This window comes from Diceros bicornis, chromosome 17 (assembly GCF_020826845.1).
Source record: "Diceros bicornis minor isolate mBicDic1 chromosome 17, mDicBic1.mat.cur, whole genome shotgun sequence".
In the NCBI taxonomy this organism is placed as follows: domain Eukaryota; kingdom Metazoa; phylum Chordata; class Mammalia; order Perissodactyla; family Rhinocerotidae; genus Diceros; species Diceros bicornis.
The window spans coordinates 16,102,500-16,129,584 of NC_080756.1; the positions used below are offsets into that span (position 1 = coordinate 16,102,500).

At 44.8% G+C, this 27,085-nt stretch overlaps 3 protein-coding genes across 6 annotated transcripts in view; 2 read left to right on the forward strand and 1 right to left on the reverse strand.

The window, feature by feature from the left end:
• Window positions 1-334: 334 nt before the first annotated feature.
• NFE2 (nuclear factor, erythroid 2) lies at window positions 335-7,472 on the forward strand. 2 transcript variants are annotated; one of them, XM_058558068.1, is made up of 3 exons: window positions 335-524; window positions 4,825-4,994; window positions 6,188-7,472. In XM_058558068.1, exons 2-3 carry the CDS (start codon window positions 4,881-4,883, stop codon window positions 7,193-7,195), a joined length of 1,122 nt encoding a protein of 373 aa, XP_058414051.1. In that variant the 5' UTR covers window positions 335-524; window positions 4,825-4,880; the 3' UTR covers window positions 7,196-7,472. The 2 variants fall into 2 exon arrangements, with proteins under 2 accessions (XP_058414051.1, XP_058414052.1); XM_058558069.1 differs by lacking the exon at window positions 335-524 and adding an exon at window positions 3,141-3,227.
• A 2,571-nt stretch (window positions 7,473-10,043) lies between these two features.
• Window positions 10,044-16,597, reverse strand: HNRNPA1 (heterogeneous nuclear ribonucleoprotein A1). Of its 3 annotated transcripts, XR_009222529.1 has the most exons (12): window positions 16,491-16,597; window positions 15,819-15,935; window positions 15,375-15,521; window positions 15,015-15,225; window positions 14,825-14,917; window positions 14,646-14,738; window positions 14,277-14,351; window positions 13,917-14,075; window positions 13,188-13,343; window positions 12,906-12,971; window positions 10,427-10,507; window positions 10,044-10,188 (listed from the first exon to the last, which is right to left on the reverse strand). XR_009222529.1 is itself a non-coding variant. In XM_058558070.1 (11 exons), the coding sequence occupies exons 1-10, from the start codon at window positions 16,503-16,505 to the stop codon at window positions 12,916-12,918; spliced, it is 1,122 nt and encodes a 373-aa protein (XP_058414053.1). In that variant the 5' UTR covers window positions 16,506-16,597; the 3' UTR covers window positions 11,963-12,676; window positions 12,906-12,915. The 3 variants fall into 3 exon arrangements, 2 of the variants coding, with proteins under 2 accessions (XP_058414053.1, XP_058414054.1); XM_058558070.1 differs by lacking the exons at window positions 10,044-10,188; window positions 10,427-10,507 and adding an exon at window positions 11,963-12,676; XM_058558071.1 differs by lacking the exons at window positions 10,044-10,188; window positions 10,427-10,507; window positions 13,917-14,075 and adding an exon at window positions 11,963-12,676 and having other exon boundaries at window positions 16,491-16,596.
• Window positions 16,598-17,187: 590 nt separating this feature from the next.
• CBX5 (chromobox 5) overlaps window positions 17,188-27,085 on the forward strand; it is a 33,986-nt gene continuing 24,088 nt past the window's right edge. The window contains exon 1 of the mRNA XM_058558073.1: window positions 17,188-17,308. The gene's annotated coding sequence lies outside the window, so the exon portion shown is untranslated. The remainder of the gene's footprint in view (window positions 17,309-27,085) is intronic.

The following is a 27,085-nucleotide window of genomic DNA, read 5'->3' on the forward strand; positions in this document are numbered from 1 at the left end:
GGGGCCAGAGGGAAGGAGGTTACAATTTGTATAGAGTTTGGACGTCACTTTGGAGTGGACCATCGGTTAGAATTCATCATATGCATGGGAGAAACGCAGACCTCGCTGGCCTCCTGGGCTCCAAGGGAGGGCTGGGAGAGGCTTGGAGCCATGCGTGCCCCGCCGCCGGGAGCAAGGTGGGGGCGGGGTGTGGGCAGAAACCACACCGGGCTCAAGTTTCCTCTCTTGGCCAGAAAGGGCAGGAGGAGAGGAGGGCCACGGGGAAAGGGGAGGGTTGGAGGAAGGACGGAGAACTCAGGCCGAGGGCTTCAGCGAGGAGGCTGGTGCGCCGCCCCGGAGCTCCGTGCTCAGCCCAGCCTCCACGCTCAGCGCTCAGCAATGGCCCGGGGGCGGGGCACGGCCCTCCCCGGTTCTCAGAGGTAGCAGGGATCCTCACCTAGGAGGTGTCAGCCCAGGCCCAGCCTCCCCAGAGACAGCACCCGGAGCCTCATCTCTCTCCTCTCCCTGCTCGGACCCTGCCACAGGTGCCTGAGGGGCGGGGTGGGAGGGAGATTCCAGTGGGATCCAGGGGCAGGCTGGGGAGGTGGAGGAGGGGGCAGAGAGAGAAAATAACCAACTTTCCGCACATTCCTAGGAGATCTCAGACCTTCCCAGGCTGTCCCTGGTTTAGGAATTTGACATCCTTGGGAACTCCTCTGGGAGAAGACCTAGATGGCTTCTTGAGCGTTCTGGGATTCTTGGGGTGAAAGGCTGTGGGTGGGGACCAGAGAGTGGTCCCTGAGGGGCTGGGAAGTGACCCTGAGTAATCCTTCAGCAGGCTGTCTGCCCTGGGATAGACTCTGAGGTATATAGCGCTGCCCTTTCCCCTACTCCATTCCATCATGCTGCCCTGTCCAGCCAGCTGGGAAGGTTTGGGGGCAGCTGAGGAATTGGAGACACAGGATGCTTGGCAGGCTGAGAAGTGTTGCAGCAGGATGGGGGGTGGAGGTAGGGGGTGCTCAGTTCTTGCCTACCTTTGCCCCTCTCTTCTCTGGCCCCAGGCAGTAGGGATCAGCTGGAACTGGAAGGGAGAGGAAGAAGGCATCCCATCCCCAGTGTAGTTCCTTCCAACTGGAAATCTTGGCAGCTTGAGAGGTAGGGGCTGGGAAGCAGTAGAAGAGAAGAGGGGAGGCATCAGGTCTGCTAGGGCTGGGATTCCCTAGTCATTGGCCCCCAAAGGACTGGAGTTTGGGGTATGGGGACCGAGTGACAGGATGGAGAAACTTGTCCTTCTCTCCCTTGTTCCCATACACCTGTTTGAATCATGTATGCCTCCAGGAGACTGAATCTCACTCTGGTCAAATCTCCCTCTTTCTCTCTCACTCTCTCCCCCTCCCTCCCTCCCTCCCTCCCTGCCTCCCCTTTTCCTCCATTCTGTTTGTTTCTCTCTCACCTCTATGTGCCTCTCCCTCTTTGGGGATTCTTCCTAATCTTTCTAAATAGGTTGCTCACCTGCCACTCCACACCCCAAGTTTCACTGATCCCTCATCATCCTTTCACTGCCCCTATTGACACTTGGAGAGGCAGGGTGGGGTGGTCTAATGAGCCTCTGAACAGGGTCCCAGAGGCAAACCCCCTATTGATCTCCCCCCTTGTCAAGGTTGTTAGAGCCCTGGGGCTGCAGTTGAGACCAAATGCCTTCCTCTCCCCAGCATCCCTCCCTAAATCGTCCTCATCCCATATCCCTAAGCATAAAGCTCCATGTCATTCTATGAGTCCTCAGGGATTGTGACAAAGATCTTTCTGGATAGGCCTATCAGGATGAGAGTAAAGAGGATGGACTGTAGTCCCTGGAGATGGCTCCAGTCCTACCTGATACATAATGTTGGGGAGTAAGATGGCTGTGACCTCAAAGTGTGGGCTGAACTGGAAAGTGGGAACTGTTAATTGTAAAAGAAAAGGGACACAGAGAGGCCCGCTGCACTTTCCCAGTATCTCTCTAGTTTCTGCACCCTCTATGATGTTCTATTTGATCCGTTTCTGACTATACCGTCCTCCCTGATCTATATCACTGGCTGCCAGCCCCCTGGCCAGTCATCAGGAAGGTAGGCTCCTAAGACCCAGAGGGGCCTATGCCTGGTATATAGACCACCACCAGTCCCTGAGTGTCTACGGAAAAACATACTACAGTCATGCGCCGCATAATGACGTTTTGGTCAACAGTGGACCGCATAGACGATGGTGGTCCTATAAGATTAGTGCCATATAGCCTAGGTGTATAGTAGGCTATACCATCTAGGTTTGTGTAAGTACATTCTATGATGTTCACACAACAACAAAATCACCTAACAATGTATTTCTCAGAATATATCCCCGTTGTTAAGCGATGCATGACTGTACTCCCCTTTGACCTGGTGCAAACTTGCCACTGCACTAGAGAGCTGGTTGGAGCTGATCCAGAAGTTCTCCTCAACTCCCCCTTCCCCAACCTCCTGTCTCTCCTTGCTCCCCTTTTGAGTTCTCATTTCCCTGTCCAAGCTGAGGAGGAGATGGAGCTGAGTTTAGTAGTTCTCAATTGGGGGGTGGACTTCTGGCATCAGAAACACCAGGGCACTTGTTAAAATGCTGAATGCTGGGTACCTGCACCTTCAATTCAGTAGGTCTGGGGTGGGAGGCTTTCAGGAGTCTGTGTTTACTAGTCCCTTGGGGGAATGTGGTGCACAATAAAGTTTGTGACTGCTTGAGCCAGATGCAGTCTACTGCCTCTCACAGCAAGGATGTTCTCTAGTTCCGTCTCCGTTTAACCAAGGAGACTGAATATGAAGCGATGCGCCCAAGGTCATGCATCTGGAAGGCCAGAGAACCTGGTCTCCCGCCTCCTAGGGCAGGGTCTTTGTACTGCACCTAAGAGTCAGATCCGGGAAGGTATAAGGAGGGACAAGGGGTGGGGGTGTGTGTGAAGGACTATGAGGCAAGAGTCATCGTCCCTGCCCCCTAAACCCCTTCTCCATTCACTTTGCCTTTGAGCAATTTCCGCCAGAACCTGGGTGCGGGAGGGTGGGGTTCCGGTGTTGAAATGGCATCCTGGACAGACATAAACACCCCACCCACTCTGCCCACTGGCCAAGGGCCTGTGCCTACACCAACTCCCAGCTCCCAGAGGACAGCAGTATAACAAAGGGGTGGGGGCAGGGGCTAAGGGAGATCCTCCTTCAAAAGGAGAATTTGCAGCTCTCACTAATTTTGTGGTAAGTCAAAGAGTGGATTCCATACTAAATAGCTGTGATAGGCCATCTTTGTGGTGATCTAAGGTCATGCAATTTGAGGTCAGATGACCTCTGATGTCCTATCCTTTGTCCTTCTATAAGTTTCCCCTACTCCTAGCCTGCCCCCTTTAGTTATATGGCAGAGGTGGGGTGTGGTGTCTGGCCCAAGAGATCAGGAGGCCTCTGCCAAATCTACTTGAAATCTCTTGCTGGAGGCAGGGAGAACAGATACAGGAGAGCTAGGTGTCAGGGACTAGGGAGGTAGGATGAGGAGAGGGGCTGACAGAGAGGGGAAGATGAAGGCAGGGGTGAGAGTTTGCTGAGAACCTTAAGCCGTCTAAGGAGAAAGGGACCTCTGGGTTCAACTTGTCCAACTCCCTGGATTTATAAACGAAGAAACAGAGGCTCAGAGAAGTGTGATGGCTTGCCCAACATCACACTGCTGCTTTGTGGCTGACCTGTAGCTAGAGCCCAGATCAGAAGAAAAGGTGCTGGAGGGGAGTGTGTCTCCAAGGCTCTACAGAGATATTCCCCAGAAAAAGAGAAAAGAGACTGCGATTCCACAGAAGGAATTGACTGATGTAGACCACCAACAGAGGCTTGGAGCGTGGAGACACAGGAGTGGGATGGGAAGGCACCTGGAAGGCAGTATAGGCTAGCAGAGTCAGCCAGTATAGATTCCAGACCTGCCCCTGCTATTTACCGGCTTGGGTCTCAATTTCTGAATGGACCTTACAGAATCTTTGTGAAAATCAATCTTTCTGAATGGACCTTATAGAGAATCTTTGCGAAAATCAATCTCATAAACTAATGCTTGTAAAACGCCAGCACAGTTCTTGACAAATGCTTAATGAGTCTTTGCTATGGTTGTTATATTACCTTAGGAGAGAAAAGACTCCTGGCTGTGTGGGTTGGGCTATGGCCAAGATGACCCTGTGGGGACACAGGGCAGAGGTCCGGTGTCTCCAGGGACCATTCCTCCTCTGCTGCCTGCAGCTGATAAACCTCTTATCTGGCCCAGGCAGAGGAGCCCAGGGCCAGGATAGGAGGAGAGGGCAGGGCTGCTATCACCCACCAGGCCTGGGCCATATCTCAGGGAAGGGGAGGGGCTGTCTGCTTGGCTCTTCCCATAACACACTCCTTGGGGATCCCCAAGCACTCACTGTCATCTTGGGAAGAAAAGATCCTAAAACAGAACAGAGGAGGAAAGCAGGAGTGATCCCTGATGTTGCCCCAGAAAATGGGAAAACCCCCCAGAAGACATGACTTCTGCCCTGGCCAGTGATACATTTTTGGGGAATAAGAAGTAGGGTGAAGAGAAGGCATCTTGTCTGAAAAAAAGGTAAAAACCTACTGTGCTCCCAAAGGAGCTGACTACAGCCACAGCAGGTGAGGTGGAGCTCTCACTGCAGAAAAAGACTTTCTAGCTTAAGGAGTTGGTTGATGAGTCCAGCCAAGTTGGGGGATGAGGTCTCTCTTTCTCTCAGGTGAAGCTGGAGGGAGCCTCTCCATGGAGGCAGGACAAAATTGCTGACCCCTAGCAGGAGACACCCTAACCCCCATTTCTCCTTCAACACAGGTTGCTGGGGCTGTTTGGGCTTTGGGGGACTCTGGACCAGGCCCTGGCCCAGTAGGATGCCCCCGTGTCCTCCCCAGCAGAGCAGGAACAGGGTGACACAGCTGCCCACTCCAGAGCTGGGCGAGATGGAACTGACTTGGCAAGAGATCATGTCCATCACTGAGCTGCAGGTGAGCAGGGTTGGGGTGGGGGCGGGGGGCGGGGTGAGGAAGGAGAGAGGCAGAGAGTCTGGCTGGGACTGAGGCAGGGGGCTGGAGCAAGCAGGGCTCAGGGTCTCAAGCTGGAAATGTTCCAGGCACTGGAAAAGGAAGGGCTGGAGTAGGAGGGAGCTCTGGATCCATGTGCAGAACACTGAGAGGCTGGGGGTGTGGGTGAGCAGGGGAGAGGAGTGGTGGGGAGGAAGAATCTGATTGGGGGCATAAGCTCTCAGCGGCCACTCTGCTCGCATCTCTCTACCCCACCTCCCATCCCCGCCTTCCTTTTCTCACCTTCTTCCCTTCTGACCTCCCTCTCTTCCAATTCTGCCCATCTTCTTTCTTCGTTTCCTCCCCCTGCCCTCAGCAGCTGGGCCCCTTTCCCCCAGGTAGCAGAGTAGTAAGGGGCCTCGGGAAGGGGGGTCAGACTATGCCGGGGTCCTCTCCTGCTAGTTGGACAAAAGGGTGTCTGTTGGTCTAACAATGATGCCTTTGTCCCCAGCTGGGCTGGAGCAGAGTGGCTCCCCGACGTGGGTTGGGGGCCCTGTTTCCAGCATGTTCTCTCCTCCTTTCTGCACCTGGGCAGGGACAGAGGGACTGAAGAGGAGAGGGTAGAGCTTGTGCCGGCTCCCCAAGGTGCCTCTTAGCCCCTAGACCTGGCTCTGTGCCTGCCCCCTTTCTCTCTCCTGCCACCATGTCTGGGCCCTCAGGATCTGCCCTAAGCCCTCCTCCCACACAGCAGCTCCCTCTGCTGGGCACCCTGCGTATGGCCAGGGGCTGAACTTGACCCCTTGACCCTAGATAACCACAGCAGGAAAGGGTTCCGAGGGGTCGTCTTGGATAACAACTCCTTGTCTTCCTGAAGGAAATAAGGGGACATGAGGCGTTTCAACCCAGTAAGAACTTATCCTGAGGAAGAGATTCCACAATTGTTGCAACGTTAGGTAGTCCTTTCTAAAGTCTGACCTCAGAGACTTCCATGCCTGTTTAGGCTGCTCTCTTCTTGGAATAGCTGCATTGCAATTTTACAGAAAGCTTTCAATGATCGTTAGGACCTTTCTGTTCCCTTGTTGTTATCTCACTGGGTCTCTTAGAAGGCCCCAGCTTGGGCCTGAGAGAGCTGGTTCTCCTCCTCCGCCTGTCTCAGCCTCTCTGTGTCTTTCTTGCAGGGCCTGAATGCTCCAACTGAGCCATCGTTTGAGCCCCCAGCCCCAGCCCCATACCCTGGACCCCCACACCCCTCAACTTACTGCCCCTGTTCAATCCACCCGGATACTGGCTTCCCCCTTCCTCCGCCACCTTATGAGCTCCCAGCACCCACATCTCATGTCCCAGACCCCCCATACTCCTATGGTAACATGGCCATACCAGTCTCCAAGCCACTGACCCTCTCAGGCCTGCTCAGTGAGCCCCTCCCAGACCCCTTGGCCCTCCTGGACATTGGGCTGCCAGCAGGGCCACCCAAGCCCCAAGAAGACCCAGAATCAGACTCAGGATTATCCCTCAACTATAGTGATGCTGAATCTCTTGAGCTGGAGGGGACAGAGGTTGGTCGGCGGCGTGGCGAGTATGTAGAGATGTACCCGGTGGAGTACCCCTACTCGATGATGCCCAACTCCTTGGCCCACCCCAACTATGCCTTGCCGCCTGCTGAGACCCCCTTAGCCTTAGAGCCTTCCTCGGGCCCTGTGCGGGCCAAGCCCACTGCACGGGGGGAGGCGGGGAGTCGGGATGAGCGTCGGGCCCTGGCCATGAAGATCCCCTTCCCTACGGACAAGATTGTCAACTTGCCAGTAGATGACTTTAACGAGCTGTTGGCACGGTACCCGCTGACGGAGAGCCAGCTGGCACTGGTCCGGGACATCCGACGGCGGGGCAAGAACAAGGTGGCCGCCCAGAACTGTCGCAAGAGAAAGCTGGAGACTATCGTGCAGCTGGAGCGGGAACTGGAGCGGCTGGGCAGTGAGCGGGAGCGGCTTCTCCGGGCCCGAGGGGAGGCCGACCGGACCCTGGAGGTTATGCGCCAACAGCTGACGGAGCTCTACCGGGACATTTTCCAGCACCTGCGGGATGAAGCGGGCAACAACTACTCCCCTGAAGAGTATGTGCTGCAACAGGCTGCCGATGGGGCCATCTTCCTGGTGCCCCGGGGGACCAAGGTGGAGGCCACAGACTGAGCTGGTCCAAAAGGGTGGGACTGGTGATGGAGATTTCCTTCATTCCCTTCTAGTGAAGGTACTCCCCAACCCTGAGGCCCAGGAGCCGAGTTCTCTAGACCAGAAGGAACAATGGGAAACTTGGCATTTGAAAGGTCCAAGGTGTGTTCAGTGAAGCTTGCCTTGAGGCAAGTATGTGAGGGGAGGGCTGGAATCTCTCTTCCTTGATTCGGCTTCCCAGGTCTCCAACCTCCACCTCTTGTTTGAGCTTTGGTATATAAAGCACTCTACAGAAATAGCCTTCCACTGTGTCTTCCTTCTCAAGGGAGGGTGATGAAGCTGAGCACCCCTCAGAACTCACTACTTGTTGGTGGTGGGGAGGGAATCCTGCCAAGCTCATTTCTCTCCCCTGCAGCTCTGTGTAAGAGAGGTACACACGACACCTGGGCTCGAGCAGTGTGGTCTACCATCTTCATCCTCCTTTTCAGAGCCAGAGGCCATGGATGATCTGAGAAACCCCACCTTCCCTGGTGGCCCCCTATTTATAGAGCTGGGATTGCTACCAAAGCTGTCTAGACCCTCTGTGCCAAGTCCCTGAGGTCTAGGCCTCTCCTTTCTCAATCTTTGGAGCACAGAGAAGCCGAGAATGTCCACGGGCTTTTTTTTCTGTTCTCCTCCTGCCTAATTCTATAGGACTCCCTCAGCTTGGGTCCTGATGTGGCAGAGTTCTCTCAGAAGACTGAATGAGCTGCTCTTGATTGGAATGAGAGAATTTGATTGGACACCTAAGTTTCAGGGGATTTCACACCCAGGTCTGGGTAAAACCTGCTCCACAGTGGAGTACACTATGCGTCTCAGTAAAATTTTCTCTCTCTGGTTATATTCAGACAGACACTACCCAATTCATGTTTTGGGGCTTTCCTTTTCTAGATCCTTGAGGATCTAGGACCTTTTATTAGTATATATATTTTTTCTTGAAACATAACATGATTAAGTTTCAGAATCCTTCACATCAATCAAAGTCCAACGAAACCTGACACTATACTTGCATCTTGCTTGGAGTTGGGAGGTTCTCAACCTTCCCAGTCACTGAATTATGCAAATTACCTCTTTGGGGTATTTTACTTCTATTTACACTTCTATTTTACTTGTTTCATTCCAACAGGGAAATCTTTCTTCCAAGTTCTGATAGACACCACAGTTGAGAGACATAAAAGCAGACACAAGTGATCAAAGATTCCAAGGCATGGAATCTTCATGCCTTGATTCTAAAAACCATCTCTAACCTAGGTTTAGGGAATAAAAGCAACTTAAAGCTTCCTATTCCTAATAGATCTGAAAACAGTCCAGATAACTTGTGAGCTTTGTTTTCTCAAAAAACTGAAAATGTGGGGTCAAATTGTAAAGTTCAGGGCCTGGGGTTAGCTGTTCAGAAACTTGATTAGTTTACCTAACGGACATCAGACACTGGAGGATTTTTTCATTCTAACCAAGTTCACAAAGGTGGTAATTCAGAGGCAAATTTAGACGTTTATTTGTTTATTCAACAAATATTTACTGAGCACCTAAGTTTTAGGTACTGATCTAGGCACTGGAGATAGAGTGAACAGGAGAGAAAACGCCCTGCTCTCATGGAGATACACTGTGTGGGGAAGACCATCATACACACACACCTTGTTTGGTATGTGCCTACCTAAAGCCAAAGGTGGAATATAGTTTTAGGAAGAGCGACCTGGATTATGTGATCCCGAAGTTGCAAGAACTTAACAAGGTAATTATCTTCCTTGAGTCTATTTCCTCATGTAAGATACATAGAATTTACTAGCAATCTTGTAAAGCATGTAACAAGTACACAGGATATAATAGAAGGCTAACAGTTTTCCTTCAATGGAAATGCTTTTAGCAAACTCAGGTAGCCTATTTTCCTACCCCTCCAAACCATGATTATGTTAAACAGAAACTAGTAAAGTCACAAGTGAAGGAGATTCTTAATCAGAACCATGGCAGTAAGATGACTGACCTATGGATTCACACACACCTCACTCACCCTTTTGCTAGATTGAAAATTAAAGCCAGATGAACTTTTCATGATGGTAGGGGAAAATGTGAGCATTTGCTAAAGGTTTAAATTATTGCTTCTGAACAGATTTTTAGGCTCATTACCTTTGAAAAGCTAAGACTTGCTTCTCTTCCATATTCAGTTCATCTTATCCCTGGCTCGTTTTTTGAAGGCTGAGATAGCTGGCCAATTAAGTACTTGTTTGCCAGAGATCCACTATGCCCCTCCAGAACCTAACAGGTAAGCATAGATAAGCTCTTCTCCTAGCAAAGATTCAACTGAGCTCAAGGCAGCTGTTGGCTTTTACTAGATTTTCCCTTGCCAGGGAAGCTAGAAAAAGGCCACAGTCACCTGGTACAGTTATAACCAGCTTACTTCTACCTGGGTCAAGATTTACTCCCATAGTGAGAGCTAGCTTCTGATTTCACTAAACCATGATGCTGATAGGATCAATTAACGTAGTAATACACAGTATTAAGAACCAGTTCCAACCACCCCATCCTTCCTATTTTGAATTATGGTTTTGTTTAAAGCATTTATATTGTTCCACTTTTCTTTAAACTGTGGCCTTCAAGATGCACTGACTACATACTTACGTAAGGCCTTGCTCCTTTAGATTTAAAAGGATCCAAGGAAGCACTGGTTAAGGAATGAAGGGGAGGATTTTCACTCTTAAAAATTCTTCTGGTTTACTAGACATCTGATATGTCATTAACTCTTATATTTCCCATTCTCAAACTTGAAATGGCAAAAAACAGTTCAAGTTACTTACCATCAATACCATGAACAGCACAAAGAAAACAAGAAACAACCAAGTTAAAAGCATTTTATTTAAAAAGCCCATTCACAAAATTGAATGATTGATTCAAGCTGCAGAGCAGCTAATGACAACTGCATGGCAGTGAAAATAAAGTGCACAGTGGCTCAGATAAAGGTTGTCCTCATAAGGATGTTCCTGCAAAAAGAAAAAAAAGGTTACAAGGTACACAAGCAAGTGAAAGATTCTATGATTACATCCATTCTCTTCACTGGGAACCCACTTGCTTTAATAACTGTTTTTGCTGGCTACAGCTTCCATTAAGACCAGATTATGAGAACTGCCCCCCCTTTTTTTGGTTCTGAGGCAGTTTGTTCTTCTCTTTATTTTGGTAATACCAATCACTCTTGCTGACCATTACTTTACAAAAACTTACCTTTTAGCCATGAACTTGGACAGATGAGTTTCTGTTTTTTTTTTTAAGACAGTTGATAAGCCTGTAGTGGCAGACTCCTCCCTAGAAAAGTAAACAACCTTTAGTACCAGCTTTTCTCTGAGACCAAGTCCCATCTCAGGCTAAACCTCCCACCCCCACTAATGGTCCACCCACCCTCCCACCACCATTTTGGGGAAGATTCTAATGCATTACTGTGAGCCATTGATTTAAGGAAATGGGTCAAAGGAAGGTAGGAAATAAATCAAAATTAAAGGGCAAAAAGGATTATCACAGTAAAAATAATTAAAATGCTCACTTCCTTCAATTGGGAGCCACCAAGACTAGGGTGTCAATTTAAAACAATTCATCTCCAGAAAAACCAAGTTCAGCTTAACTGGACTAGTTTTGGCTCAACATATTAAGGAAAATATAACAGAAAACTGGATTTTAGATAGCTATATGGATGTAAGTAAAATCTGTTCTTACCTACCAGCATAGCAATAAAACCTTTCCTCCTGGTTCTGACTGCTAGTCCTAAGAGTCAGGTGTGCCTTACTCTCGTCTGCCTCCTTCCTTGCGATGGTCACTGAAACTTCACTCCCTCCTAGCTTTCATGGAGCGTGCGTGGCCTGCCCCTGGCTTATCTGTACTCCACATACCACAAGTGTCTACTCTCAGCTGCAGAGTGTCTGAGCTCGGAGCCATTCGCGCTATACTTGCTAGCAGTTCCTAGTAGCTGAACATCTCTCCTGGATCTTTAAAGGCATTGTCACGAATCCTGAGGTATCTGCAAACTCCCTCAATAGTTAAGGTTCCACCTGCCATTGCAAACTCAGCCAATATCAAACCCATGGCACTATCATCCATGCTTCCCCACCCACCTCCGCCTCCCACCAACCTCCACCCACCCTCCTCCCCAAACTTCCAAGTAACACACCCATGGGATGGAATACAGTCCTAGTGATAAACAATCTCTATGCTGCTAGGTACATTGTTACTGAAATTGAGGGTACCAAGGGGAGGGCTCAAAAGGACCTATATACAAATAACAATGATTGGATATTACGTAACTGTAAAGGTTTAGAAATCATTTTCTATACAATTAACATTTTGGATGGTTGTGTGATCTTATGTCATATTTAAAGGAAAACTGCAGTTAGCATCAATGTTAAGTACATAATATGGTTCCTCACCATCTCCATAATTTTAATCTCCAAATAGCTAACTACTGTGGTTAATTTATAAACCTCTATCAAGACCCACCCAACCACAAAGTAAAACTGCAGTTTTCCTTTAATGTAAGCCTGTTTTAGTGTTAAGAATAAGATATTCTTACTGGTGCTGGTCAGTTTAAAAAGGTCTCCCAAACACTTCTAATCTGTGGACTGATGGGGTGGCATTAGCCAGCAGCTGGTTTCTATTCTCTGGCAGAGTTTTGAACTTGAATTGTGATAGAAGCAGTCAACATGATCAGGGGTAGTGGGCAGGGAAAGTCCAAAGCTCTGCCAGTCCCAAATCCATACAGTTGTCATTCCATTCAAGAGGATATTAAATCGTTTATTGATTACACATGATAATGGATGATACACAAGCTTCATTCCCATCTATAATTTTATCTGATACCATAATTCAATTTAGATATATTGCATAGGATGTGCCAACAATCATATTAATAACCAAATAAACTCCATGACTTTGCTTGGGTGACCCTTTTAACAGTGAACTCCAGGTCACAACACAGTAACTGTCAGTTCAACTACACCAAGGTTTCTGAAGACAATGGCTTCTGTGCCCAAGCAGGTTATAAATAAATTTCGAATGGAACCTGGCATCACCCTGAAGGAATTCTAACTTCACACTGTTGGGGTAGTTTACCAAGATGGCTTCAGAGTAGACTAACTTTACACAGCACATTTAAAAAAAGACACATTTATTCAGCGTCATGATCAGACTATTACATTTAGCAATCAACAGCATGGGTGCAAAAAAAAAAAAAAATCTACATTAAAACCCTTTGTTGGAATGCTTTACACTTTCCACAGAACAGAAACTAAAATAACCTGTTATACAATTAGTCACAAATACAGTCCTCGAGTTTTTTGCCCATACACATGAGTATTGTCTAAAACATGTCTTCTTTGTAGCAGCTAGGCCCTGCCACCACTGTGCTTGGCTGAGTTCACAAATCTGTTGTAACCTGTAGCTTCCCTGTCACTTCTCTGGCTCTCCTCTCCTGCTAAGCTTTGTTTCCTGTTGAACAATATGGAATAAAGTTGTTAATCTAAACATATTAAGACTCAAAGCTACAATCCAATATCAAGTTTTGTTTCCCACAAATTTTGCTGATCTGAACATTAACTTAAGATCCACAATTTTTACTGCAATTAATGTTAACTACGTTGCACTGCTCAGCTACATTAGGGTTACTGGGTTCATTAAATTATAAAAATTAAGTCAAAACAAAAAGGTGCTTACTTACCTGGCAGTAATTAAAACCTTCTGCCACTGCCATAGCTACTGCTGCTGCTGGAACCGCCATAGCCACCTAATAACGAAATTTGTTAATAGTAATGCTTTCATATTTGGGGCAATAAAAAACTAGAATTCAGGAGTCTGAGCTCATATGATTTTTCCAACTTGACTGCAAGTTACCAGCCACTTAAGTTTTATAAGGTTTTAAATTGTTAGGTTTTTATTGTCTACACATACATCACCTAAAGATTTAATGCACTCCTTTATCAGTACTACATATATACTATACCTTGGTTTCGTGGTTTGGCAAAGTATTGGCCTCCACCACCATAGGGGCCAGAGCTTCTGCCTCCAAAATTTCCTCCTTTCATGGGTCCAAAATTTGAAGATTGATTGTTGTAATTGCCAAAATCATTGTAGCCACCGCTACCTCCAAAATTGCTTCCTAGGAATGGAAAGAGGGTCTTTATCTGTTACTTGGGGTAGCTGATAGTTCTGACTTCTATTCATTGTTCAGAGTGAAAAAAGTTGCATGATCTGCCTGCCTTCCTCCCAAACTCTGGTGGGTCCAATGATTATCTTTGTATTTCATCCTTTCTGGGCAAGGCATTCAGTTGAATAATCCAGTAGCTTAAAAATTTACCCAACTCACCATGGCATAACACAGAGCATCTTCTCTAGCCATGAAGGCCTTTACCCGTTCAGGGACATTGCAAACTCAGGCTGGATACATCAACTAAGTGCCTAAGGTCCCAAAGGAATTAAAATACTAACTAAATCCTGCTAGAAGCTAATCTAATTCCAATTCAAGACACCACTATCCACTTACCCATCTATTTGGGAGTGAGGCGGCCCCAGCTTAAAGCTAGGAGGAGGTAGCATTAGCAAGCCCATTAAAAAAGAATACCATGCAGCGTACCACGTTAATGCTTTAAGAGCACCAAATCCCCACATGAGCATCAACTCCAAGAGGCTAATCTAGCTACTGCACCAAGTACTTGGATCACTGGATACCTACCACTACCACCGCCAAAGCCGCCTCCGCCTCCTCCGTTGTTATAGCTGTCATAGCTGCCACTCCCGCCATAGCCACTGCCCTGGTTTCCATAACCCTGTCCACCACTTCCATAGCCTCTGCTTCCTCCAGAGTAACCAGGGCCGCCTCCTCCATAACCACCTACAAGAATACAATTCTTCTCAATAAGACAAAAGTATTCAACAATCAAAACCTGTGCAAGCGTAATGGCTAAAAGCCTGCTCACAGCATGCTGTTATGGTCAGAGCTGAGCTTGTCATGCACTAAAATTTTAGTCTCTACTAACCTATTCTAAAGGTTGTCAAAATATTTTCCACCTGTGTATTCCTTGAGAAAACTTACCATCATTACCAAATCCATTATAGCCATCCCCACTGCCACCATATCCACCACCACCACGGCTGCCGCCAAAGCCACCTGGAATAAAGCAGTGTTTTAAACCAGGTTTGACGTTTACGGATTGCATACAAATCACACTCTTCTAAGTCTTAAGTTTTAGGAAGCAGTTCCTGTACTGCAAAAATGATTTCCATACCAAGAATTTTAACTTCTTGTTACGAAGCCAGAACTACATTTGGATAAAATCTAACTTTGAAAACGTGGGCTAGTAGTTACATCTACCACAGGTTGCAAAAAGGACAAGTTACCTGGGGGTAATTAAATCACAAGCTTACTGTTAATTCTTAGTAGTAAACCATTAACAATACATACCTCGACCACTGAAGTTTCCTCCACGACCAAAGTTGTCATTCCCACCAAAACCACCTCCACGACCACCACCAAAGTTTCCAGAACCACTTCGACCTTGAGAGAGAAGTTTTAAGTGTTAAACCACGCAGGTTGGAATTATTCAAAGTGATCTTTAAGGTTTAATTAAGCAAAAAACCCACCTCTTTGGCTGGATGAAGCACTAGCCATCTCCTGCTTAGATAGGGCTTTCCGTACTTCACAGTTGTGGCCATTCACAGTATGGTATTTCTGAACTAAAAAATGTCAAAGATAAAGAGAACATGATCTCACCGTTTGGAATACAACATGGACTTCAGAACCCTTAGCAAGTGCCCATCGTCTGATACTTACTGACAATCTTGTCTACAGAGTCATGGTCATCAAAAGTTACAAAAGCAAAGCCTCTCTTCTTGCCACTGCCTCTGTCAGTCATGATTTCAATCACTTCAATTTTCCCATACTGTTCAAAATAATCTCTTAGGTGATGTTCTTCAGTGTCTTCTTTAATGCCACCAACAAATATCTTTTTCACAGTTAAGTGGGCACCAGGTCTTTGAGAATCCTAACAGGAAAAACCCCATTAAGTTGTTTATTTTGGCGAAATCTAGCCCAAAATCAAGAATGTTAAAAACCCTGTAACACCCACAAATGTGACGTCTACCTAGTGGCACACTTCTAAATGACTAATGGAAGGAAAAAAATATCACTTACTTCTCTTGAGACTGCCCTCTTTGGTTCCACAACTCTCCCATCCACCTTGTGCGGCCTTGCGTTCATGGCTGCATCCACCTCCTCCACAGTGGCGTACGTGACAAAGCCAAAGCCTCTGGAGCGCTTGGTGTTGGGATCTCGCATTACCTGAGATGTCAATTGATTTAATACACAGTAAGACTCCAAAACCTACAGTCATTTCTAGCTTGAGTAAGGTTAATAGGAGGCTCTATGCAAAGCTCTTCAGTTTCCCACTACCCACCTCGGGTAAATCCATTGAAAAGGAGCTTTTAAACAATTTAACAAAGCCCCACCTTCCCTTGCCAAGCTGTTTCTAACTCGAATCCTGTCAACAATCTTCACAAGCAGTCGGACAGGAACCATAGCAAGATAAGCCAAGAAAATCAACTGGTTCTATCGCCTTTTGCCTCTTCCAAGTCTTACCACACAGTCCGTGAGCGTTCCCCATTGCTCAAAATGGCTCCTGAGACTCTCGTCGGTTGTTTCAAAGCTCAAACCTCCGATGAAGAGCTTCCGCAGCTGTTCGGGCTCTTTAGGAGACTAGGAGCAGGGGAAAAAAGCGTTAACTGGGCTATAGTGCGAAACACCTTCCACTTGAGAGAAGCATAACTAGACAGCAACCTACGAAGCACTTATTGTTCCCTGGGGCCGCAGCAGGCCACGTGCTTCCCCCCATCAGGGGAGGCGTTATGTTCGGGGCTGGGAGGGCTGGGGAGCCGCGAGCGCATGCGTCGCCACTCTCCTTCCGACGCACGCGCAACAAAAGGACCCGGCGGGCTTGGTACGTGCCAGTACGGGACTGTAGCTGCTCCTCAAGAAACTCGCCCACCGAGACAAGGGGAAAAAATAGATCGAATGTGCCGAAGAGTTTTGCCAGGAAGAACGAGCCCGGCGTGGTAGCTAAGGGTTGCAAGACGACGGCCTCATGGCGACGACGAGGACAAAATGGCGACCTGAACTTTGGGAGGAGTAGGCCCTGGCAGCGATCGAAGAACTACCGAATGGGCTGGTACAAGCAGCCAAACCAGGCCGCGTCCTACCGAACTCAGGGGAGGGCGAGGAAGAGACTGAAGTTGGAGAGAGCGTCTTACTCACCTCTGACTTAGACATGACTACAGTGGGACGGGAGACCTTAACGATGCTTCCTCAGCGGCGTCCACAAGCAGAAAGGAGTAACCTACTAAACGTATCTGCCAGCCTACCTTCGGCCTCGCTTTTTTATCCCGCCTCCTCGGTGTCGGCATTGGTAGACTCCGCCCCTGCGTAGCTCTGATTGGTTATTTGAAACAGCTTCCCCCTACTATTGGTCTGTGGTGCCGCACTGCTGTATAACGTCATCCGTTTGGGCGTTCTACGCAGTCTCCACCCCTTGGGGGCCATTGGTTCCCGACTAATATTATTCTTAACCAGACTGATTGGCTAGCCAATCAATCATTCATATTTTAATACACGTAAGCTATGTAAATAACTTTAATCCTCCACGCCCCGGATATTATAGTCAACCCACGGAGCAATGTATGATTAATACTATGTATTGGAAAAGTAGTTAGCATGTGATAATTTTTTTTCTTTTGCAAAGATCGCCTGCTGAGCGCATGTGTAGTAAAATGGCGAGTTTACGCAGGCGCATTAAGAAGTTCCCCCTGGCGCTTGGAACACGTGAAATGGCGGGCGGGAGACAGCGGCGGACCTACAGCGCCTGCGTAGTGGCGGGAGTTGTGCTCCGTTTTGCGCAGGCGTAATGGGCGGAGAAAGGGTCCGGTTCCAGGATTGGTCGCGCAGGCGCAGGGAAGGATCCGTTTTGGCGGGCGGTTGGCGTTGCGCAGAAGGCGGCGGCAGCAGTGGCTTGTGGTCCGGCCTCACCATAGAGGAACGGGGAAGACGTTAGCGTGAGTGATCGGTCTCCATCCCGGGTAAGTGGCTGACAGCCTTGCCTACCCATACGAGGTCTTGAACCGACTCCAGTTGGGCCCGTTATTGTGTGAAATGAATGGACTGTAGGGTGGGGGCCAGTGAAAGGGGAGCGGTGGGTCCGGCCAGCCAATGGAAGAAGAGGGGCGGGATGTTTTAGCCGCATAGGTTCTGTGGAGCTTTGCATCCGAGGCGTTTGACTGGCGAGTGTATAGACCAATTGGGTCTGCCTGTAGCCGCCGACTGCGCGGTCCTTGGGCCATCGGAATGTGGGAGGCGGGTTTTCCCCTCCTGAGCAGCGTGTCTCCGAGCCAATGAGCACGCAGCGCGCGGTAGGTTGGGCTCCTCCGAGAGGCCGCCGTGTGACTCCAATGGGGAACGCGGGAGTCGGGCGGGTAAATGGATGGACCGGTTCTGGAGCCAGTAGGCGGTCAGCCTCCGGAAGGCGCTCGCGCAGGTCGTCCAATGAGCGCTCCAGAAGAGGGAGGTCTTAGATTTGGGGTAGTGGGGAGGGGATTCAATGCCCGTGATGGCGCGTCGGGGTAGGTATTTCATCCACAATGACTTCTCTCTAACAAAGCCCATGGGCCTCCATCCCCAAACCTCCCTGGTCCGGAAGCTCTAAGTTTGTTCCCGTGTGTCTCGATTTCGGCATTTTTTTCCCCACATCGGTGCATCCCGCCGTCCACCACTTCATAGGTTTTAGGGAGAGCAAGGGAGGTTTTTTGACTTTAGGAACTCGCTTCTCTAGGAAGACTGACTTGAAATGTTAAAATGAAGAGGATAAATCTTTATGTATTCTCGTGGAAAGGCGCCCGAAGAAATTCTGCATCATAATAATGCATATTTCCACGGACAAATCGATGTTTGTAAATCCGTAGAAAAAGTTTTGGAAAGCTACATGCCAGAGTGTGTTACCTCTAGGCATAAAATGGGATCGAGGCAGGTGGGATCTATAATGCTTAAATCCTCGCAGGGATAATACTTTGAGACTAAAGTTAAGTTAAAAGGTCAGTTTTTGTGTTTCCAGTCATAATCACGTACTTCTCGTCACCCATTTTCTCCTTACACCTCGAAAGAGAGCTGTTTTTCCCTTTAAGAACTAAGGTGATTCTCGGTATAAAAATATAAATTTAAAAAGGTAACTTTTTTTTGAGTGCTTAGTACCTGCTAGGCATCATGCTCAGCACTTTACAAGCATTTTCCTTGTCCCCACTGCCTTTATCTTAGCCTGTGAGGAACTTTTCCCCCCTTATGTCTCTTTCTTTGCATCGTTAAAGATTCTCTAAGCCCTTCTTTCTGCTGCTCCTTTGAGGATGTCTGAATTTGGATAAGAAGGAAGTTGCTTAAGGAGAGTGATGACATTTAGGGTGTTGGGAACAGGAGGTCTCATTTATCACCTGGATTATTTATTGCCTTTTGATTGTATTTCCTTCAGTGTTTATTTTACATGCAGTCCATCTCCTGTTGGTAATGTCCATTCTGCTTATTCCAAGATGTTTTCGTAAAATATAAAAATTTTTATTACATATTGGCTGTATTAGAGTCTGTACTGCTCCATTGTTCGTTGATTTATTTAGGGTCAAAGGAGAAAAATTTAAATACTGTAATAAGTTCAACTACATATGGAGCACACTTATGCTTAGAGTTTTCTGACATTGTACAAAAGAAAGATGATCTTAGTTGAGCTTGTAATGAACAGAGGAGAGATTTCCACGTTCTCTGGCACTTGCAAAGGACCTATTTCATATTTGGTTATAAACTATTTGTAGGTATGCTAATAATGCAGCTGCTTAGCTTATAAGAACTGAAGAGACACAAGTTAAGGCTATTTGTCCCTTAGGTTTGAAAGGAATACAATCTTGATGTACGACAAGGTTTATCAACCTCATCACTATTGATGTCTTGAGCTGGATAAATGCATCTCACCTCTCCACACCCTGATTTATGACAATCAGAATGTCTTCAGACATTGCCAGATGTCCTGGAGTGGGTGCGTGGGGTGTGTGCAAAATCTCCCCCAGTTGAAAACCATTGATCTAAAATGACAGATACTAGAGTTGGTTATCTCATCAAAATCTTTTATTTTACTAATTAGAAATTAGAGGAAGAAGATGGTTGAAGTGTTTATGTTTTTAGGAATTGGCCTATGGTTAATGGATCACTAAATCCTAATGATTATCTCTTCGGCTATACAGTGATAATTGTTTCATTGGATAAAAGGAAAATTTCATCAAGATTTTTACCATTCCTTGCAATTTAAACATGATTGCATCTTGTGTTCATTTGGCTTCCTAAAATAATGAATGGCAAATATGTTTTTGAAGAAGGTAGACTTTGCTTCTGATGCTTCTTACGTTTTCACCTGATTTAAGTCTCTTTCCTTTACTGGAATTCGTTTGGATCAGTGTCTCAAACTTTTTTGACCTTGACCCTCAGCAAGAAATACACATTTTATACTGAACCTGTACTCACATTGAAACAATGTATACACTATACAAATATGTATATAAATATAAATGTGCAAAGCACTCTGGTATTTCCTCATCTATAGGACACTATTTCATTTTCTTAAAAACATAGATCAGTTTCTGCTGAAATGATTTCACAGCTGTGTACAGACCCACAGTTTGGGGAAAAAAGAAAAACAAGCAATCTGAAGAATAGGTAACCAAATCATGCCATCTTAGATGTCTCTGTGAGTCAATTCTTCTCAGCTCTAGCCCCAGCAACTTGGATTTATAAACAAATTAATCAATGACCCCTTTTTGATATTTTTAATGTATACTTTAATTTGAAAGATTTCAGGATTTGAACATAGACTTCTTGGTTTACTGTGCTGTACAAGTAAAGATTGTTTTATTGTGAATTCTCTTGCAGTGTCATAGCTAATAGGTCTGATGAACATTTCTCCCTGGTGGGGAAATTTTAGTGGGTGATTTTTCATTGATATTCTGAGATTATCACATTGAAAATCCTAACTTTAGACTTTTATTTCTTGCCTTTGAAGACAGGTTTGGTTGTTAACTTGTACCACTCCGTTAACAAGACAAAATGTTGAGTCCTTGTTAGAAAAATTAAATTTTGAGCACTTGTGCTTATAACTTAGAGGCATAAGATTGCAACCAAACCAAAAAAGGACATTGTTCACTAAAAGGGAAAATAATACATCTTCACTGGTCTGTCTGAAAACCAATAAATAGGAAACTTTTATCTGGGTTGTAGGTGACCAGGATGATGATTGGGGAAAGAGAAAGAAAAAACATACCTCTGAAGTGACTGGATTTTTATATGTCTAGGAAAGTTCTGGTGATTTTCAGAGCCTTTGACAGTAGCTCTAGAAAAGAGAGGAAGGTACCCAGGGTACATAGGTTTCTGATGAAGACGAGTAGTTTTGCTTTTTATTGAGGTATTTATTTAACCACATAGTATGATTTACATATCTTATTGGAATAGCCCATTTAACAACCCCTGGTAAAGCATTTCTTTCTTTTTTTTGTTCTTTTACTTGGTCTATTTTTATTTCCATTCACCTTACATGAAATTGGGCCTAAAGCTCTGTGCTGTGGATATTGATTTTAAATGTAATAAATTACAGTGCAAGCTATCACTGATAACTCACTCAGTATGGCTGCCCTTAACACATTGTTATTCATGAACTTCGACTCTGGGCAGTTATCTTTTTTCCCTGACATAAACCTTGATTTTCCTTCTCTCCTTATGGAGGATGGCTTTAGCTGATCATTGTACTAATGGGAAGGAGTCCAGGTCATCCTGAGAAGAGCTGGCTTGTGCGGAGTCCAAGACACAGATTTGTTGGATTTCTGTAAGCCACTCGGAGCCACATATTCATTTCTGATGACAACGTTACACTTGTGTTGGCAGAACACCCACAGTGACAACTGTTGCCTATGTTTAGTCTGTCCAGGAGCTCTACCAGCTAGCATGTTTGGGGAAAAACCTACACTGTTCTTGTTAGCAGCTATGTAAATATTAGACTTTTCTGAGTTTGTCTTCTCAGATCTGCCAATATTTTTGGGTAAATTGCATCCTGTGATTGCCTCAATTTACTCTTTGGAATGAGGGATTAAAGGTTTTGAGCGTTCTTTGGGTCACTTGAAGCACAATTCTTTTTAGGTCAGTAATTGGTTTTATATATGTCCAGTTTATGATTTTTAGAATTTTATTTCCTCTATGTATTAGTTTCTCATGGCTGCTGTAACAAATTACCACAGACTTGGTGGCTTCAAACAATAGGAATTTATTCTCTCCCAGTTCTGGAGGCCAGAAGTCTGCAATCAAGTTGTTGAGCCCCCTTTGGAGGCCCTAGGGGAGAGTCTTTTTCTTGCCTCTTTCAGCTTCTGGTCGTTGTCAGCATTCCTAGGCTTGTGACCTCATCTCTCCCTGCTCTGTCTTCTCATTGTCTTCTCCTGTATATCTGTCTCAGAACTCTTGCCTCTCTTATAAGGATACATGTGAAGCATTTAAGGTCCACCTGGATAATCCAGGATAAATTTCTCCTTTCACATCTTTTAATCACATCTTTTGTCGTATAAGGGATTATTCTTAGGTTAGAGGAATTAGGACATGGATATCTGGGGGTGGGGGGCAGGGCATCATTCAGACCATTACACCCTGGTTCTCTAACCCCTATCCAAATAAATTTTACTTAATTCACAAAAGAAAAGGTTATTTTTAAAAATGAGAGGCAAATAACAAACAAAAGGCTCAGGAAACCTGGGTTCTCTTCCCACTTCTGCTCATAACTAGTGATATAACCTTGGGTGAGCCATTTGCCCTCTTTGGTCCTTAGTTTCTTCATCTTATGTGAAAGGAATTAGATACATGATAGCTAATAGCCCTCTAGACCTAAGACTTTTATGAAGTGACTCCAAAATTATCTTGGAGTTTATTTATGCAGTCGATAATTTTAAATGCAAATTAGGAACTCGTTGTAATGTTTTGGGCCAGTGGAGTCCTGTGGTGGTCTTGCCTAGGACTTGAGGGGTAGAAGACTGAGTTGTTGGCTGGTTGTCAACTCCTTGGGGTATTAACACAAGATAACAAATCTGTACTTGTTAATTGTGTGTAATTTTCTAAAAAGAGTGTAATGCACTAGCTGGGCCATTTTTCACTCTTATCCTTATGAGGCTGTGGACTGTGTAGTCTGGATTTCCTTTCCAGTAAGAGTGGTTCGTCAAAATTAAACACTGACAGACTTTTCTACCTGAAACTAGGTCACGGACCTAGTTTTAAAAATTTTCACACGCAGTTTTATTCTTCAGACTTACTGAGTGCCTGTTCTATTGTGCTTCATTGCTAGGAAGGACACTAGAAAGCATGAGATTGAGATGGTGTTGTTGAAAGGACTATTTCAAGATCAAGTTTTATAACACACTCTCAGTGTTTATTTCTTCCATGGAGAGGAGGAACTAAATTGAATTCAAGTATTTCTCTGATCATAATCTACATTTCTTAGAATAAAGCAAGTTCCTATCTGAGCCAGTGGGCATAATTATGTCGGAACAAAATGCCCTGTGCTAAAGAGGTCGACCAACAGGCTGGGAAATCTATCTTAAGTTTAGTTTTTGAGACAAATCCTTGAACTCCACGTGCCTTGTTTCTCAGCCCTAAATCAGTAAGACTCACTTACCTCACAGGGAGTTGTGGAGGGTAATATGCTGCTAATTTGTTCAGTATTTCACAACAGTAAATTATATCTAAGGATCTGATAAAACATAGGCAAACCTCATTTATATGAGTAGTTGGAGACAAGCATAGATAAAACTTACAGATAGTTCAGAAAATTCATTAAAGTTATTTTTAACTTCCTCTGTCATCAAACATTTTACCTTCTGTTTTCTGTATATTTTCCAAAGTGTTTTCTTGTTCTTTTTCCATAAGAGATATGAAGTAGGTAGGGCAAATAGCTAACAGCATGTTAGATGATAAAGGGATCAATTCATCAAGAGCACACACAATCCTAAATTTTACACAACTGGTTATAAAGCTTCAAAATACATGGAAGAAAAAACGATAAAACTGAAATACATCTGCAGTTATATTAAACAACATACTTCTAAGTAACCCATGGATCAAAGAAGAGATCACAAAGAAAATTAGAAAATATTTTGAACTGGATAAAAATGATAACATGACAGATCAAAATTTGTAGGATATAACTAAGGCAGTGCTTAGAGGGAAGTTTATAGTATTGAATACTTCATTAAAAAAGCAGAAAGGTCTAAAGTCAGTGACCTACATTTCTATCTTAAGAACTTAGAAGAAGAGCAAATTAAACCCAAAGTAAGCAGAAGAAAGGAAATAGTAAAGATAAAAGCAATAGTTGATGAAGTATAAAACAAAACAGTAGAGAAAATCAATGAAACTGAAAGTTGAATTTTTTGACATCAATAAAATTGATAAACCAAGCAAGTCTGATCAGGGCAAAAAAGAAGACACTAACATGAAGAATAAGAGAAGGGATATCATGGGGCTGGCCAGTGGCGTAGCGGTTAAGTGCGCGCCCTCTGCTGTGGCGGCCCGGGCTTCGGATCACGGGTGCGCACCAATGCACCGCTTGTCAAGCCATGCTGTGGCGGTGTCCCACATAAAGTGGAGGAAGATGGGCACGGATGTTAGGTCAGGGCCAGTCTTCCTCAGCAAAAAGAGGAGGATTGGGGACAGATGTTAGCCCAGGGCTAATCTTCCTCATGAAAAAAAAAGAGAAAGGATATCACTACTGATTCTACAGACATTAATTAAAAAGGTAATAAAGGAATATGAGGAACAACTATGCCAGTACATTCAGTGTTTTAGATGAAATGAATCACTTCCTTGAAAGACAAACTACCAAAGCTCACTTCAGAAGAAATACAGAATCTCACTAGTGCTATATCTATTAAGAAAATGGAATTTGTAGTTGAAAACCTTCCCACAAAGAAAACTCCAGGCCCAGATGGCTTCACTGGTGAATTTTGCCAAACCTTTAAGGAGGATACAATGTCAATTCTAGACAAACTCTTCCGAAAAATAGAAGAGGAGGGAACACTTACCAAATCATGTTATTTTTAACTTTATCTCCTATCAGACATTTAACTTCTGTTTGCTTTACTTTTTTTTTTTTTTTTTTTTGGGTGAGGAAGACCGGCCCTGGGCTAACATCCGTGCCCATCTTCCTCTACTTTATATGCGACGCCACCATAGCATGGCTTGATGAGCAGCGCGTCGGTGCGTGCCTGGGACCCGAACCAGCGCACCCTGGGCCGCCAAAGCAGAGCGCGCGCGCTTAACCGCTGCACCACCGGGCCGGCCCCCTGTTTGCTTTACATTTTTAAAAGTGTTTTCTAGTTTTTCTTCTTCCTATATCAGACCTATGAGATGAGTAGGGCAAATAACTTAACACCCTTCAGGTTAAGTGAACTGTCCACTTTGACCTTTGAATGATCTAGTTGGGATAGGACCCACATCTGCTTATTCCTAGTCCTGATCTTGCCACTCTTAACAAGTTACCCCTTAGTAGCTTTTTTGTAACAGCCTTTGGAGAGGATGCTAACCAGTGCTGACTTAACCAAGGAGGAATTGTTAAAACCTTAGCCCTTAAGTTGAAGACTGGGCTAGATTCAGTGCCCATGCAATGCTTGACACTTACTAGGCCCTTGATAAATATCCCATAACCAACCAACAGTTTTAGAGCAAGGATCAGAATTACTATATTAATCATTCCTTTGGCATAGAATTTGCGTTGGGATTGTAGTTGGAAACCGGACAAAGAGAGAGTCAGAAACATCTTATTTGGCTTAAGTAACACATCAGAGCGCTTAGTGGAAGAGCTGGGTGGTCTGAAATTGGCCATCCCTTTAGCCGTTTGTCTGATGGTGGCCTTTTTTTGCATTTAACTATCAATATATCTGAAGTGTAGAGCACACTTTTATGATATTGTGGCATAGTAACTCACACTTAAATGTCAATAGAGACACTTGCAAAGACCCACAAGGTTCAATAATTTCTGGTGGGGTTTGTTTCTCCTGTCATCACCCATTATGTATTTTTTTACAGCTTTTAAATTGCCACAGAGAGAAATTGGTCAGGATCATAATAAATGGCCAAGGAGCTGCCAAGGATACCGTTATACAGGATGGGAAAAAGTTCAATACTGGCTTGATTTTATTTATCTAAATTGTAGGCTATGACTTCAATATAATTCATGTTACAGATACACCAAGGTAATGGCAAAGCACAAAATTATGCCATATGTTGAAGGAATGCTCTCTTTTACTCCCTGAAGTTTTACAGTCTGAAATATCTTTCTTATTCTAATTATATAAAAACTCCTTTTTTTGTCAGCATGTATTAATCAGATTTTAGCATATTGATTTAAATTCTAATACCATCTCAACAGTTAAATTAGAGATATTTTAGAAATTTTAGTTTATGGTTATGCAAATTAATTTTTATGTCTCTTGAATGTCTTTGCTAAACTAAGACTATGAGAGAATGTAAATTGTCTGGCACAGTAGTAGCCGTTAAAATGGAGGATTTGTTGAAATGACCCAAAGAGGCTGTTGTAACCCTTAAGCTGCTGATGTCCAAAATCTGTACAAGCTAGATGATGCCAGGGTAAGCACCGAGTCTTAATTTTATGGCTGGATGAAAAATGCTTTATAACTATAATTTTATTTGGGGGTGTACACTTTAGTTCTCTTTTAATCCTTCCATATTTTGTGAACATACTCTGCCAAAGTGGTATGTAAAAATCTAAGATTCATGGTAATCTACTCAGACATTGCTATTACCCATTTTTCTTAAGATTTATTTATGATGAAATCGCCAGGTTCTTCATGAAAGATGACAGGATCTACTAGTTATGCTTCATCACATTTAATTAAGAGAGGAGTAGATGTGAGATTAACACCCACCTGAAACTGTGGTGCCTTGCGATGAGTTCAGTACATTCCAAGGATAGGGTTGTTGGAAAGCGCCATCTGGAAGACATTTGCCCACAGTGGTGCCAAATTCTACTTTCTCATAAATCTTGGAACAATTGAATATCCCAGTGATGGGTTTAGGTGTGCCCTGACTAAATTTAAAGGAGACTGATACTTGAGAGAAGAAATTCAGTAGATTTTAATAAATGAAAAAAAAAATCCCATACAAAATTATTTTGTAGGATTGTGATCTGGTAATGAGATAACAAGGATTTGTGTGTTACTGCTAGATATACCAGTGAACCAGACGTATAACTTGCAGCAGTTCTGAGAATTGCTGTAGTACACATTCTTTTATATTTTTTAATGATGGTCAGAGCTTGGAGGACAGTACAGCCAAATGAAATTTATAAGGCAGCCTTTATCTCCATTTATAATATATATGTTTTAATCTAAAAGAACAAAAGGCCCTTTACTCCCTTGCTCACTAGAGCAGGAAGCTTGAATAATCAACACACAGGATACTTTGCCCCAGAATAATTCTGTGACTAGTTGAAGCAGTGCCTTGGCCTGATTTTTAAAGGTTCACGGACTGGAGCTGTGCTAGCCGAAGGGAGAGCATTTCCTCTCTCACACTCCTCTCTATTAATACAGTTTGTGTTGTCTGTATGTGGCTTGTTAATGATAGGGGTGTTAACGACCACAGTTAATCTTCCTCCTCAACTCTTTCCTAATCCAGTCTCTTAAATAGACATTTAAAAAGCTTTTAACTCCCCTTGAATTGGGTGCTCGTGGGCTTTTGGTAGAGGTGGAGTGATAGTTATCAGCCCATTTAACAAAACCTGAGACAGT